A 14975-nucleotide genomic window follows, 5' to 3' on the forward strand; every position below is an offset into this window, starting at 1 on the left:
AAGATTACAATAGAAGAAAGAAAGACGAAAACTGATACAGTAGTATGATTTCCACCTACATTCCATACTACACTATGTAAAGACTTAATATTCATAAATCAGTTCTTTGCTAGTTGAATCATCAGCTTGTGGTGCTTTACAAAGTAGTCATTGGAGTAAATTACATTTTCATTCTAACAATTCGTAACCCTCAAAATACTGTAGAGGGTATGTGCAAGTTACATGTAATATAAATGCCTGTAAAGCAATGGATTCTAACAAGAAATCTGCTGATGCATCAAGTATTTTGAACATTACATTAATGGCAACATGCTTCCTAGCTGGTATATATGTTGGTCGCAAGCTTAGTAACACTGTCAGGAGAGTGTCATCTTTAATATCGGTTGGCCCAAGCAAGCTGGCTCTGGTTGTCCGAAGTGATCTCAAAATGGGTCGAGGTAAGATCATTTTAGTTTATTAATGAGTCTTTATAGTGTATTTAATTTTTAATTTTGTATGAGGTAAATTTTGATAGAGTTTTATTCATTAAGTGACTATATTTTTAAGATTTTGGAAACCATTGATTGATTACATAGAAGAGAAATGGTTATAGGACTAACCCCTTGAAGGTTAGGCATAAAATTATTTCTCTTAAAGGTAAAGCTGACATGAAAATGATTTTGGTGAGGAAGTTGATTAATGGATAGAAATATACTATATATTACTGTACAGGTAGGTTTTTAAGAATAACTATCGACAGTTCGTTATAATTCTCTTTTAGAAAGTAATATATTATAGTGATTAGTATTTTTCAAAATGCAGTTTCATTATTATGGATTGAAGTTGAATAATTACAAGTATACAGTACACCATTGTTTTTGGATATTGCATAAGACAGTGATTTTATGTATATTTTGTGCATGGTTGTTAGTTCGTATAATACTGTGATAAGATCAGTCCCCTTTTACTCCTGGCCCATAAATCTGAATCACATTTTCATAATCCATATAGGCTATAATAGCTGGGCTTTCTTGTTTTTTACCCACTCTTTTTGCCTTATCCCATCAGCAGCAGGTAAGTTGTGTAACAATTGTCCAAACATCTAGGAATAAATGAACTTTGGACCACTGTTATATAATATACCTACTTTTACCAAGGAACTCATTTGAGAGATTAACTGCAATATAAACTCAGCAGCATCCAGGTGGCCATTCTTTTTGATGAAGTTTATGTAAACGAGGGTCCTCTTCCAAGATAGATAGTGTCATTATTAATACATTCATAAGGAAAAAGCCAAAAGACCACAAACTTATATACAGTACTGTAGAAAACCTTCACCGAATAGAATATCTATGTTGAGAAAAAGGAGAGCAAAGTATGTAATGCATGTAGAATGTAACAAATTTGACATTATCTGCCCAAATGAATGAAGTGTGCTTGAGTATACCCTTAGGAAAGTGATCTCAAAGTGGGAGACTGAAATAGAGGCTATGGCTCTTCCTAATATATGAGTCATTAAGCCTAAGGGAGCTAATTGGAATACTTGAGATGACACAGCTCCCTCGGATGGTAACTTGGATGCTGCAGTCAGCAAAATAACATAGGAATTATTACAGTTGCATAAATAAAAGCTCATGGACAGATTTTGATAATGTTAATTCCTTCAAGTGAATTATTTTGCCCAGTTGTTGATGAGTTGGAGAAAACTGCTAACCCAAATTTCCTAATACACATGCATTACAGTTCCTTGAGGTGGTTAGGCAAATGCAGTTCAATTTAGTTTTTTCATATTCTGAAGCTTACAAATATTTAATATCTATAGCAAGACTAGTGAGAGAAGAACACTTAACCTTGTTCATCTCTACAACATAGGATATGAGAATTTTTCATGTAATCCACTGTGTTAGCAGATAGATATGTTTATATCTAAGGTGAGACATTAGTTGTTTTAGATTTTTTCTCATTTCCAGGAAAAATTGCTTCTCAGTGTTGCCATGGAACTATTGCAGCATATTTAAAGATGCAAGAAAGCAACCCCAAACTCTTGCAAGCATGGTTAGATTCTGGGCAGCCAAAAGTAGTGTTAAAAGCAGCCGACTTTAATCAACTTCAGGAGTTATCAGAGGTGTGTTCTTTGGTTTTGAGGTACTGTATTTGCATATAAAATACAAAGCCTTGTTTTGCAAATGTGAAGTTCTGACCTTAAGTTTAATTGGTGTCTTTAACATTTGTAATTGCCTTTTATGTGATGTAATCACTTAATGATACAGTACTTTTTAAATATTTAAATAATTTGTCCCAATATGGCAAAACACTATGACATACAGGTAGAACATCCTAGTTGTTCAGGTGTTGAGGGGAGGTGCTTGGTGCTGCCAAAACTTTTTTTGGGACATCTACAATACTTGGACATTTTTGCCCTAGGGCCTGTTGTGACTGCTCAGCATAGTGTGGCATATTAATTTCCTTTGGACAAGAAAAGCATCTTACCTAAGGTTCATGGTTGGCATAGGTCAGCAAGTAAATGAGTTGGATGGCTGACTTTCCCCTCTTTTGAACCACAGCAGCCAACGGCTGTGTATGTAATGGTCCTAGTCATTTCCATGGGCATTGCCCAATGAAGCATCTGCCTTAAGACCTGCTGTCTGAAGATGCGACTCCCTCAGTTTTCCTGATATTTAAGTGAAACTGAGAAATAAGATTTCTTCCAGCACTTTTCCCAAAGACTTGCAGCATGTGCTCAAGCCATATTTTTATTTCATGTAGAGTATCATTTTTTTCTGTTAAATATTGTACTGTACATATTCTATTTAATTTGGTTCCATCTCCTTTGGAATGTTCCCATATACTATAGCTGCACTCACTCTTCAGCAACTGCTTCTTCAGTTGCTATTACCAGATTGCAAGTTTTTATGGTGGTCTTGGAGCCTATATTTTTTATATAAAGACTGTGCTAATTTTTTTCAAGTGCCAGTCACTGATAGTCTCTCTTATGTCAACAACTTCATAATATTTGCAAAGTATGGACTCAATTGCGTATGTCTTTCTTGTTTCTTTCATTGCCTCTACCCAACTAGCTGTCCAATTTTCTAACTTGACCACGGTCCAGTTTTCACCTGTCACTAAGAATAAGTCCTCGGGCCAGCTCTTTGAGAGCTGAAAGTCAGCTCAGTGGTCTGGTTAAACTACTTTAAAAATAATAATAATGTGGACTAGCCCTTAAGTTTAGAAAGGAGGAAAGTTAAAAATTACTTCACTTTCTCAAATTTCCATCCTTTAAATACTACAATCTACTCCATCACATTTTTTATTTCCTCACACAATTCCAGATAATTTTCCTTTTTCCCTTTGTATGCAGTTACTAAAAAGTCTATTTTGAGGAAGCACATAATTAGGTGGCAAGGCTTGAATTACTGTATTTTCACCTTAACCCTTTTAACCCATGAGGCTATATACTGGCTTTTACTGCTTACTCCGTGTGGCGATATATAGTCACTTTCAAATTACACGCTTAAATAAGCCCAACCCAAATCAGGAGATGGTTACTCTTTATTGGCTGACCATCTCTCTCCTTTTTCCAAGAAAGCCAATCAGATGATAGTACATCTTTCAGCCATATTACCCAGAAATCTCGTGTTTGTTTAATTTTCAAGTTCACACATGGCTGTGGTCTCGAGTGATTATCGCAATATGTGTAAATTTTGTGATATTATATTAGAAATGCATAAGATACACTTATTTTTTAGTTATCAGTAATGACATAGAGAATAAAGATTGTGTTATATAAGAGTGACAAGCTTGGACAGTGTCGTAAATAAGGTTTTGCAATGTGTTTCTCATGTTTGTCGTCAGCCAAGTTCTGTTGTCTGCCGACTGCCTGACAGTGAACCCTTAATCCTACAGGGAACATAAATTCTGATAATTTCACTTTAAATACAGTTCATAAGCTTTAAATTGATATGTAATAGCCTATGTTTTGGGAGATAATTAACATAGGGTAAGTGACAGGAAAAATAGACCCTCTTTTCCAATATAACACGCAATTTTATGCATGCATGGGCTCACTTCATAATTATTAGTGGGGGTTAAAAGGGTTAAGATATGGTAAGAAAATCTACACTGAATGATGATTTGGAATTTCAGAGTAGGTCTTTCTCGTTATATTCAGTTGCTTGGAATTTAGTCTGCTGCTAATTGATTTTTTTTTACTTCCAAGTCACTTCTGTATCTTTCTTGCAGTCATTCACATGAGAAACCAAGATCATACAATTGAAGCATAATGTATCGCCATTTTTCCCATTTGAGCAAATGGTACAAAATGAATGAGAAAGTTTGCTTGACAGAGAGTTGTAAAAATTTTTAGATACATAAATCTTACTAGGTACTAAGACCTTTAGTGTACAGTTGAATGTTTAAATACAGTACTGTTGTTTGAGCTTCATTTTACTTATTTTTACGCTTTCCCACAGGCATCAAAGTTACATGGTGTACAAGAGGTTCTTGTGAGGGATGCAGGCAGAACTCAGATTGCACAAGGCTCTGAAACTGTTTTAGCAGTAGGTCCTGGGTCAGTGAAAGATGTAGATAAAGTTACAGGAAAACTCCAGTTACTGTAAAGCATTATCTTGTTAAATACATATTTTTAAGTGCTCTCTCAGGTCATGTGCACACATGGTAAACAATTGTATTTGAATAAAAATTAAAATTACATAAATTTATTCATGAAAACCTGATAATCACAATGATGAAGCAGTTACATAAGAAACTGTATTATTAGAGAACGCTGAACAAACAAAATAGCAAAAGGATTAGGAAATTCCTAATCTCTTCGAAGTTTAACGGTTTCTTCTGTTGTTCCATCCTTGGTAATAGTGTATATGATAACACCATCACCAGTATTGATGTCTCGTTCAGCAGCGGAGACAAATGAATCGTGAATTAACTGGTGAGCGAGTTCCTGAAAGCAAAAATAAAGAATTTAAGAAGAAAAAATAGATATGTTGATAGAGTTCTGATATTACAACAGAAAAACTTTACTGAGCTTTGTACAATTCTAGCCAAATTCTCACATTTATGAGATATATTTCTTACAGGTAACAATTGATACAAAAACAACTGCTATGAATGCATTTCAGATGCGATAAAGTACTGTGCCATACTGATTTACTGCCACCTAATTTAGCCTGAAAGTCTCATTCACTAAAACACTTGTTAAGTGTTCATAATGACTTTTGTACCCAAGCCATAACTTACCTTGGTCATCTTTGGAGGTTTTCCATCCTTTATGTTCTTAGCTTCAATCTGGTTGTCCAACAGGGGCTGGATCTGCGCAACTGATGCTCCAGCAGCACTGAATGTGAGCTTTTCCATGTGCCCTACAGGGTCGTAGTGATATACAACACCCTTACCTAAAAATGTGAACTGCACTTTAGTGTCAATATTCATTCCGTCTGGTAGTTATGAAATCAACAACACAACTGCATGTCAACACTGAGTGAAATATAACCTATAAAAAGACAGAGAAGCCACTTTTTGGGTGAAAAATATTAAGATGCAAGAGTGTGCACAAACAAAATTTCAATAATCAGTCTACCATACACAAATATATCTACAGCACACATCTTCAATAAATCACAAACAACACGAACTGTTAATTAATCCTTGACTCCTTACAAGAAGATTTTATAATTTACCTATTAGATTTTTCAAAATGGTGTTAAGTTGTTCTTAATATAGTGCTTTATATGTGAAATACTGAAAGGGATGCAAAACACAGTATGCAAGTTGTAACTTATCTGTGGTAAAAAGCTGAAAGATTTCACACACAAGGCAAGGGCCTTACAGTATTTATCCTCATTTATATTATTTTAACCAAATCAAGGAGTCACATTTCTATAATCATACAGAAGGCCCAAGAGAATTCGTTTTTACACAGGATGTGAGAACTAAATCAGACAAAGAACACATTAGGTTCTGGCTTAACAACTATGAGATAAGATTATTTTCTTTGATCATTCCTTGTAAATAAGAAAACTCACAAATGCTAAAGTTTTAGGAACTACAGTATACTGTACATTTTTAGGAGGAAAAGATATTTATTTAAGAATATTATTGATAAAATTAAGCAAATATAAAGCTATACAGCATAATGAAGCAAAGTCTGGAAGCACCAAATCAGGTATGCTGAGTAAGGCAGCATGAAGTGTATCACCGCTTTCTACGAGAGAGAGCAGTACTGGTGCCCAAATGGCTTCCCTAACCAGGTGCAACTCTAATAACCCACACGAGTTCTAGGGACAAATGTTTCAGTGTACGGTCGTTACCTGGAAAATTTTGGCTATCAAAAGAGGCAAACCTTCATATATCACATACCTTCTTCATCCAGGCCAGCTAATATGTTAGAAACATAGTATGGAAAGAATCTCTTCCAATAAAGCATTGTTGACAGAAGCTGAGCAATAGCCGTAGTTGACATTACATCATGGTGCTCATGGGAATACATCTGAAATTCATTTTCCACAATTACTCAAGTTATATATTCTGAACACAGTATACACAATAAATATCTCTGAGTATTCACAATTCATTAGCACTAGGAAACTGGTGAACTCCATTAGGGTTTTATTTTAATGTCAAACCCAACTAGCCCTTCTGCTCAATCTATTACATTAGCATAGTCCAACGCAAATAGTAACATAAAATATTAACTTCATAAAGGCTTATGTGCAAAAGGATAATTAGGATAAACTTCAATGTATCAAGTGCTCAAAGATACTGTACACTATTATAACAATCATGTCAGAGCAATGACAGTGGGAAAATGTTCATGAGAGACTTCAACATACAATATTGAGAAAAACAATTTAGGTCAATGTCATAAAATTAAATTAAAATTTAAGAGATATAGTGCAATATATGCTCTTAAAAGTTTTTCTAATTACAACACAGATATCCTTGAAATGCTGATATTCTAATGAATTTTTCATGTTACTAAAGAAAATTTACTGTATGCCAGCTTTGACTGAACAATACAATTCTATTGAGCATTGTTCTTTCCACCATTTATGTACCTATACTCTTACGGTATTATTTACCTGCGCTGAATAGTAATATGTACTGTATATAGTACATGTACCTTGATTTATATTTTTGAATTAAAACATGGCTTCCGTAACCTTGTTGTAAATTAAGAGAAGTCTCTAATTCATATCATACATCATGCTCATTCATACAAACTTCTTCTTACCAAAATGATCTAATAAGATAATCTCACCTAAATGATCTAATAGGATACAACACCCAAGTTGACTGGCTAGACCTTGATTTTTTACTGGGACCTTTTGGAGTAACAGCAACGTTACATTGTAGAACAAAGAGGCCTTTTCTCCTAAACTGTATCCCTTTCCACAGTCCCCCGGTAGTTCCAGGAAGATTACCAAACTTAAAGGGCAAAATGGTATAACTAATCTGACAAAAAAATCCTTTCACTTACCGTAAGTCTAGCCTGTAAGACTTTATTAAGAGTTAGTACATCAGCCCAGCAACCAGTTGAAGCTAACATGGTTTTCGTTGTTAAGCCAAAAACTTTACTCTGATCCCGAGTATAAATATTGAATCCTCTTGGTAAACGTGTGTCACTTGCTACCATCACAAAATCATCGCCAGCAATGGCTACTGTAGTTCTGAAAAGAAAGGTTTCATGTGACAGAAAACACATTCTCCTGCTTCTTTTGATTAAATTTTGTACACAATACTTGAACATGTACTACAGAATAAAATATTGATGAATACTGTTCATTTTGTCCTCATATAATGCTACTGACAAGAATTAAACTTGCCCTACTTCAATAAGCATAATTTAAGTGATGCATACAATGCACAACTATTGCTGATATCATAATTTAGTTTGCATGTTTAATAAACTTCCTGTGAGTTGATGTTGCAAAAAGAACCCTCAAGTGACTGGAATATGTATTAATTTTTATTTTCCTTTATTTAATGTCTCACAGTTTATAGAACTCTTGATGACACAAGCTTATCCTTAAATTTCATGCATCTGCAATGAATCCGACAAGTGGAGGCTGGAGCTCCTAACCTTATCTAATAACTAGGATTCATGACAATAAGCACAATGCAAATAATGCTTTTCATGTACAAATGAATGAAGTTAATATTACATAAAGCATGGTTAAACACTGCTGTCAGAAGCCAAAATTTGGGTGTCAGTTCTAGAAACCTATCCTACGCTGTGGTCTACGTTTCTTGTGATGACTAATTCCTAATGTTCTCTCTGAAGGGCTAATACCTACAGTAGTTGAATTAGGTATGCTATGTACAATCCTTACTAGTGGAAAGCAAACTTTAAATTTATGACTACTAACCAACATCTTTATACATACCAGTAATGTCTTTTAATGTGAAACAAATATAAGTACACTACTGTAAAACAAATCAATTGTTACATCCACTCATAGGTGTAGGATTACCTCATCGTTACCTTTCTTTTACAGAATTCAGTTATTATCTGAACAGACTGAAAGTAATGATGTCTTACTTCAGAATTAAACATATGTCAAACTGGTATAGTATATAATGCGTTAAGTGCTGAACTGACCAGTAGCATCTCACCTTAGTTCATCAGCAAAATTCAATAATTTGATGCAATGAATGAGATACTGTACTTTCCCTAATTAGAAATTGGGAATGCTCATAACAAAGCTTGAGCTACATCAGCAGAGTAGATTGGGAGAACAGATTTATATATCAAAGTTCTGAGATTATGGTAACATTAAGAATCAAAAGTCTATAATTGTAAACTTGTCCGATGATGGATCACAATTCATGGGTCAAACACACATTTCAGCAGGGATACCACCTTACCAAACCTTACCTATGGTGCCAAGCCATGATCCATACTAACAACGAAAATAAAGACGACCAGAACAATAAGGGGAGTTTTCATTCAGACAAATGGAATGAACTAGGCTACCCCCTAATGGTAGTAGGTAAAAATCCTGAAGGAGAACAACTTAACCCCAAACCTTCCCTTAATCTAACCTTACCCTTGCCACAAACTAGTGGGAGGGGGGACCCAAAATAAGGAGAATAAAATCATCATAGAACAATCAGCTGGAAGATTTTACTGAACTAGGCTACCCCTTAAAAGTAGAAGGTCAAAACTAGTGGCCAATGAACTGACAGCAATTGTACAGGTAAGTGCTCTTCTCAAGATTTTAAGATACACTGAATAACTTCTATTCCAGACCATTTGTCGATTAGAGTTTTGCATCATTAGGTAAAGCCACCGCATGTCATTCAACAAACTAACCCAAGTCTGAGTTCCTTGACCTGGTTTCAATGAGGGCAGGCCCTTCCTAACTCAGAAAGGACAGCAGCCCACAAAGACCGAATCCTGCAACCCTCTATCTAGTCTGGCATAGGGATGCCAAGACAACAGGACCCTGAGTAGGTGCCCAAAGCATCTGGAATCTTGCTCGTGTAGCCTAGCCAAAGAAAATCTTGGAGAACCAAAGGTGGGTGTTATTTTACTTCCTACCACAACCATTCCCATAAGCACCATTTTTCATACCTGCCTTGTGAGAATGAATGTTAAGACAGACAAAAGATGGTAAATAACTCAATAACAAATAACAATAAATCCATGATAGGGTTTACAGTATTATTTTACTTTAAACCCTACGCTGGGAAATTGTGGCATAAATTTACTTTCATGGGCTACCACAACATGGTAGCTTACTAGAGTTATAAATCTAGCCTAATTATGTAATACGACAATCATACAACAATTTATTATAAATTCTGGGTCTGTTAGCGACATATTCATAGGCTTTCATTTAGGTTTTGGGATTCATTCCCCTGGGGCAGTAAACACGGCGTTAAAGGGAGTGGTTATGGTATTAGCCTGATATTAGTCTTGAGTAAAAATTAAAGAAATTCCAATGTGGGATTCGTTCTCAATTGTTGAAACGTAAAAGAAGGCAATTAATAAATAACTGAGTTGTATTCTCATCTGATTTGACCAAGAAAAAACTAAAAGGTTGACCTAAATCAAGTCAATGGATTCAATTTCATGGGACCTGTCTTAGCCTATGAATTTCACCAGTGGATAAGAAGAGCGTGCGTTCAATAACATCACACACTAATAATAATAACGCCAATGGTTTATATATTAACTCATATACAACGCTTTGCTAGCCAAGTACACTTTAGAAGTCAATAAAGCCCCTGCCCTAGAGCAGTTCTCAGCAGGGACTTGGTATGACTTTGACCTACGGTAGAGCAATAAACCAAACCTATGGAATGGAGGGAAACTGCCAATCAATCCTATAAGCAATAATAAATAAACTATAAAACTTACCCTCCATTATCTGCATACGGTGAGAAACTCATTGTGGTTGGTCTGGTCGCTACCATTCTCATTACACTGCGACTCGAAGTCGATTCTCTACAATGAACCGGCTAACAACAACAAAGATCCCTGGAAAGAGTAATGTATCAAAAATTTAACCACAGATATGACAATAAAAACAAATTTATTATTATTCTAAAAAAATTATGAGGCTTAAATTTTAGTTAAAAAGAATTCTTAATTTTTAATTTGAGTTTTAAGTACATTTTATATCAATTAGTTCTATATTTTTTTAGAGTTAATATAACTTTCACTTTCATGACTATAATATTTTGGTGGCTTTCAAGTATATACATTTATACTTGTTTATGCTGTTAAACCTACGACTTTATTTGTGTCGACCAATTTCATACCCTATATTATTTTGTTCATATAAGGGTAATTGTCACAGAATTAAACTAATTATATATCTGTTAGTATCTTACAACATCAACATCTTTGTTTATTTTTAGAAGCCTTCCTTTCGGTCCACCCAGCGGGCTCCATTTGATTGTTTTGTTAGCCTATAGTTTTCAGATATTTTGAAGGACTTTTCCTTCCGTGCCATAACTGTTTCTTAATATGTAAGCTTTGAATTTTAAATGTTACTACGTTTTTAGTTCTTGATAACGAGGTCCTTTTTCCAATATCTTTGTTGCATTGCGTCTCCATCAATCTACATTTATTCTTTATTAGTTTAACTGCTTCGTCACTTTAATCCCAAGCTTCTTCAATAAGTATTTTGTTATGCCCTCACAGAAACTTGCAGTCATCTAGTCTTGTGATTATATAGTTAAGGAAAGTATTTTCATCATATTTCTTTAAAAGGGTTACATTTTGAGTGACAGTGTCATCAATAACTTTGTTATTATTATTATTATTATTATTATTATTATTATTATTATTATTATTATTATTATTATTATTATTATTATTATTATTATTATTTAATAGATGAAACCTATTCATATGGAACAAGCCCACAGGGGCCACTGACTTGAAATTCAAGCGTCCAAAGAATATGGTGTTCATTAGGAAGAAGTAAGAAGAAGTAAGAAGTAGAGGGAAATACAGAAAGAAGAAATGCCACTTATTAAAAAAGGAAAAATAAATTTATAAATTAATGAATAGTTAAAAATCTATTAAAACGCCAGGAGAACAGCATTGCATCTTCGCTCGAACTTTTGATGTTCCAATTGCACGATATCCCCTGGGAGCTTGTTCCACAGTCCAACGGTGTAACGAATAAAGGACCTCTGGAACTGTGAAGTTCGACAGCGAGGCACATTGATTGCAAATTGGTGCTGCTGTTCAGCGAATCTGGTTGCTTTCGGCAGGCAAAGGGAATCAGGGTAGCCAATTGGTTCTTAGCCACGTTAAATAAGTCTAATCCTTCGGGCCTGCCCTAGGAGAGCTGTTAATCAGCTCAGTGGTCTGGTAAAACTAAGGTATACTTAACTTAAATTGTGAATGTGAAATAACTCTGTTGAAATACAACTTATGAAAAAAAATATCAGCAAAACCAAATATTATTCTTTTCTATACATTTAAAACAAACTGGTGCTAAATTATTTAAACAGGTTATATAGCATTTCGTATCTATTAATCATCTACCATTCCGCGTCTCACTCGTGATGACAAGAAGAATGAACTGGCATTACTGTAGATATGAAGTATAAAAATTCCGATCGTGGTAAAAATCGTCTAATCATAACACAGGCCACAAAACAAGCATGTTTCGCTTGGTAAAACAACGCTGCATACATCTGACTTGCATATAAGATTCTCTCTCTCTCTCTCTCTCTCTCTCTCTCTCTCTCTCTCTCTCTCTCTCTCCAGCTAGTCGCTGGTCAGTCGAGTTTCTGAGAATAAATCTCAATGCAAATTTAGAAATAACTGTTCTTGATTGGTTGATTACATATTTTACTGCACAACTCCCGTTAGTAGTCAGGATTTTTTCTCTCTGTTGTACTATTTGTTGAGGTCTGATGGATGCCTTCTCATATTCGTCTGCTTCCATGGTCATTTAATTCATTTAAAACGAAGAAGGAACCTTTGTATCATACTCATATGAAACATTTTTTCGACCGTGTTTATAAATACATACTCATTTAGTGTCATTTATGTTACTCTTTGAATATTTGCTCTCTTTTTTTCTCTCTCTGACAAGACTACTTGCTTACAAAATTATTGGAGTATTTGACGTGTTCATTATGATTGTGTTGTTATGCTGAGCACTAAAGGTAACATTAAATCGCTTCGCGGTAATTCAAGTCACGAAAAGTTTTGTTGTTTGATATGAACTGCTATTTTTTTTCATTTCTACATAAATTCAAAGCAAATGATAAAAAAATATGAGCAATATATGCTGAAAATATTTGCTCTCGAAATTCAAAGTAGGAACTCGTTTGAATCACATGTGATATACCGGCTTCTCGTTTGTGTAATTGGTAGCTCAGCTGCTCTGTGAAGTATCTTGATTAGTGCAGTTGCACACGTGTACATCAATGGTTTCTGAACAGAAGGATCATGTGACTGTCATGTTCGGTTTAGACATGAATCTACTCAATGGGTAAGCACGATTCACTACGCGGATTCCTGACCCACTTAGGTTAGTTATTATAGTTAACCCCGCGGTTGTTTCTAAACAACTTGCTCTTAGACGCATGAACAAGAGCTCTCACTTTACGACAGGCTGATGACGGACTCCAACTCTGTCTATAAGAAGAAAATAATTTCTTGATGAAATATATCTGGTTATTTTTTGGTGGTAAATTCACGATCCATGGGTGTGTATTCTATAATATAAATATCGAGTAGATTTTAGAGATACTTCTGGGGGAAAGGCGTAATGTAAAAAGAAAATAAAGAAAAATTGTCCGTGGTTCAATGTATTGCAGCGCCGTTATGTCACCGTGCAGTCTTTATTCTCGCGTTGTGCGTCACAGGAGGTAAAGAGTATGGCTAGACATTGCGTATTGCAGAATGAGGATAGGAATTCTCTCTCTCTCTCTCTCTCTCTCTCTCTCTCTCTCTCTCTCTCTCTCTCTCTCTCTCTCTCTCTCTCTCTCCATACATATAATCAGTGAGCACTAAAAAACCTGATTAATAAGAGGTAATTCAGAGAAAATTCAATGAGCAGCTTATACCAAAGGAATAAAACAGTTGTGGATGAAACTCCAAGACTCATCGAAACATAAGACACTCCCACAAAAGCCTCATCAGTAGCATGTCAGCCCCATTACACATAATGTTCATTCTACTAAAAAAAGCAGGAGAAATCCGTGGAATCTACAATGTTGCTGTAAGAAGCAGTGTAACGCTTAAAAGAGCAGTAAAGAGAACTTTTGAAAAGCCACTCAAAAGTCGTAGCCTCCCTTGGCGGAGAAGAGTGACACATGAGCCAGAATATAACAAGATGCTGAGCCTACAATTTAGGATCTGATTCGTAACACTCCTAGAGCAATGATTCGACTGTAATAATAATGATAATGATTAGGAACACCGTTCAAGTGTTCGAAAGTCTTTGTATGTAAAATATAGCAATAGATTTACCAAATAATTGTGGATTTTATTACACAGATCGTTTTTCAAGAAATTGTGAATCTCTTAGCGATGATAATGATGTCAATAATAATAAAATGAGGCAAGCGCATATCAAACATTCATTGTAAATATCATGTAAAATGAAAATATCGTCTCCACAAGAGCTGTTCATCGTCGTGGTGGATAGCTTTCTAACTTTCATTACGTCGCCTCTATCACGTAATATCCTCTCCCTCAACCCCCAGTGGTTCTCTTGTCATATCCCATTCTATTCCTTTTGTTACATATTCACACGAAAAATTTTAGAGTAAAGACGACATTGAAGCCGCGTGAATTATAAATAAATTAACTAAGTTCACATGAGCACCTGGAGTATATGCAATAATAGTCGACGTTGACTAATGAAAGAAGGAAATCACACAGAATATATCAACCTTGAATTCATCAACTTTACCCTTTTGACAATTAACCATCTCTCTTTTTTTTTTTTTTTTTACTTTGTAACCTTAACAATTGTCTCGTTTGCACCCCAAAGATGCATGAATAAACACGTGAAAGCTCTTGGTACTGAACATCTGCCCGTCATTTTCTTGTAATATTTGCTTATTGAAGTCACATCTAATATGATTTGTTAAACACACACCCATATATATATATATATATATATATATATATATATATATATATATATATATATATATACACACACACGGAAGGAAGTTGATTGTGTTCGTAGGTGTACATTAACATTTACTCTATCAATAAAAAATCTTTCTGTCTCGGTGATTTGGTAGAAATGGAGAGAGTCCCGCGTTTCACAGTTTATTGGTGGAAAGATGTTCTGAGCTTGACCATGACCCCTGCCTTTTAAAATGAGCGTATTCAACGTACTAAGAATATGCCAACATAGCTAATCTAAAACGTATAATTACAATATAACAGATCCTGTCTTAAGAGACCGAGCGAAGGGAGAATTTCTTTTGTGTGACGAGACATTAGTTAAGACTGTGGTTGAGAAACACCCTACTGAAGAGACTTCACA

At 35.0% G+C, this 14975-nt stretch overlaps 2 protein-coding genes across 2 annotated transcripts; one reads left to right on the forward strand and one right to left on the reverse strand.

Annotated features, from left to right (window-relative positions):
* The first annotated feature begins 109 nt into the window (after positions 1-109).
* Positions 110-4693, forward strand: LOC136853531 (peptidyl-tRNA hydrolase 2, mitochondrial-like). The gene is made up of 3 exons (XM_067129227.1): positions 110-437; positions 1950-2104; positions 4449-4693. The coding sequence occupies exons 1-3, from the start codon at positions 248-250 to the stop codon at positions 4593-4595; spliced, it is 492 nt and encodes a 163-aa protein (XP_066985328.1). The 5' UTR covers positions 110-247; the 3' UTR covers positions 4596-4693.
* Positions 4679-10496, reverse strand: Prosbeta6 (proteasome beta6 subunit). Its single transcript, XM_067129226.1, has 5 exons — positions 10358-10496; positions 7472-7661; positions 6352-6481; positions 5233-5387; positions 4679-4936 (listed from the first exon to the last, which is right to left on the reverse strand). Exons 1-5 carry the CDS (start codon positions 10417-10419, stop codon positions 4799-4801), a joined length of 675 nt encoding a protein of 224 aa, XP_066985327.1. The 5' UTR covers positions 10420-10496; the 3' UTR covers positions 4679-4798.
* Between the last annotated feature and the right edge of the window lie 4479 nt (positions 10497-14975).

Source organism: Macrobrachium rosenbergii, chromosome 27, assembly GCF_040412425.1.
Source record: "Macrobrachium rosenbergii isolate ZJJX-2024 chromosome 27, ASM4041242v1, whole genome shotgun sequence".
In the NCBI taxonomy this organism is placed as follows: domain Eukaryota; kingdom Metazoa; phylum Arthropoda; class Malacostraca; order Decapoda; family Palaemonidae; genus Macrobrachium; species Macrobrachium rosenbergii.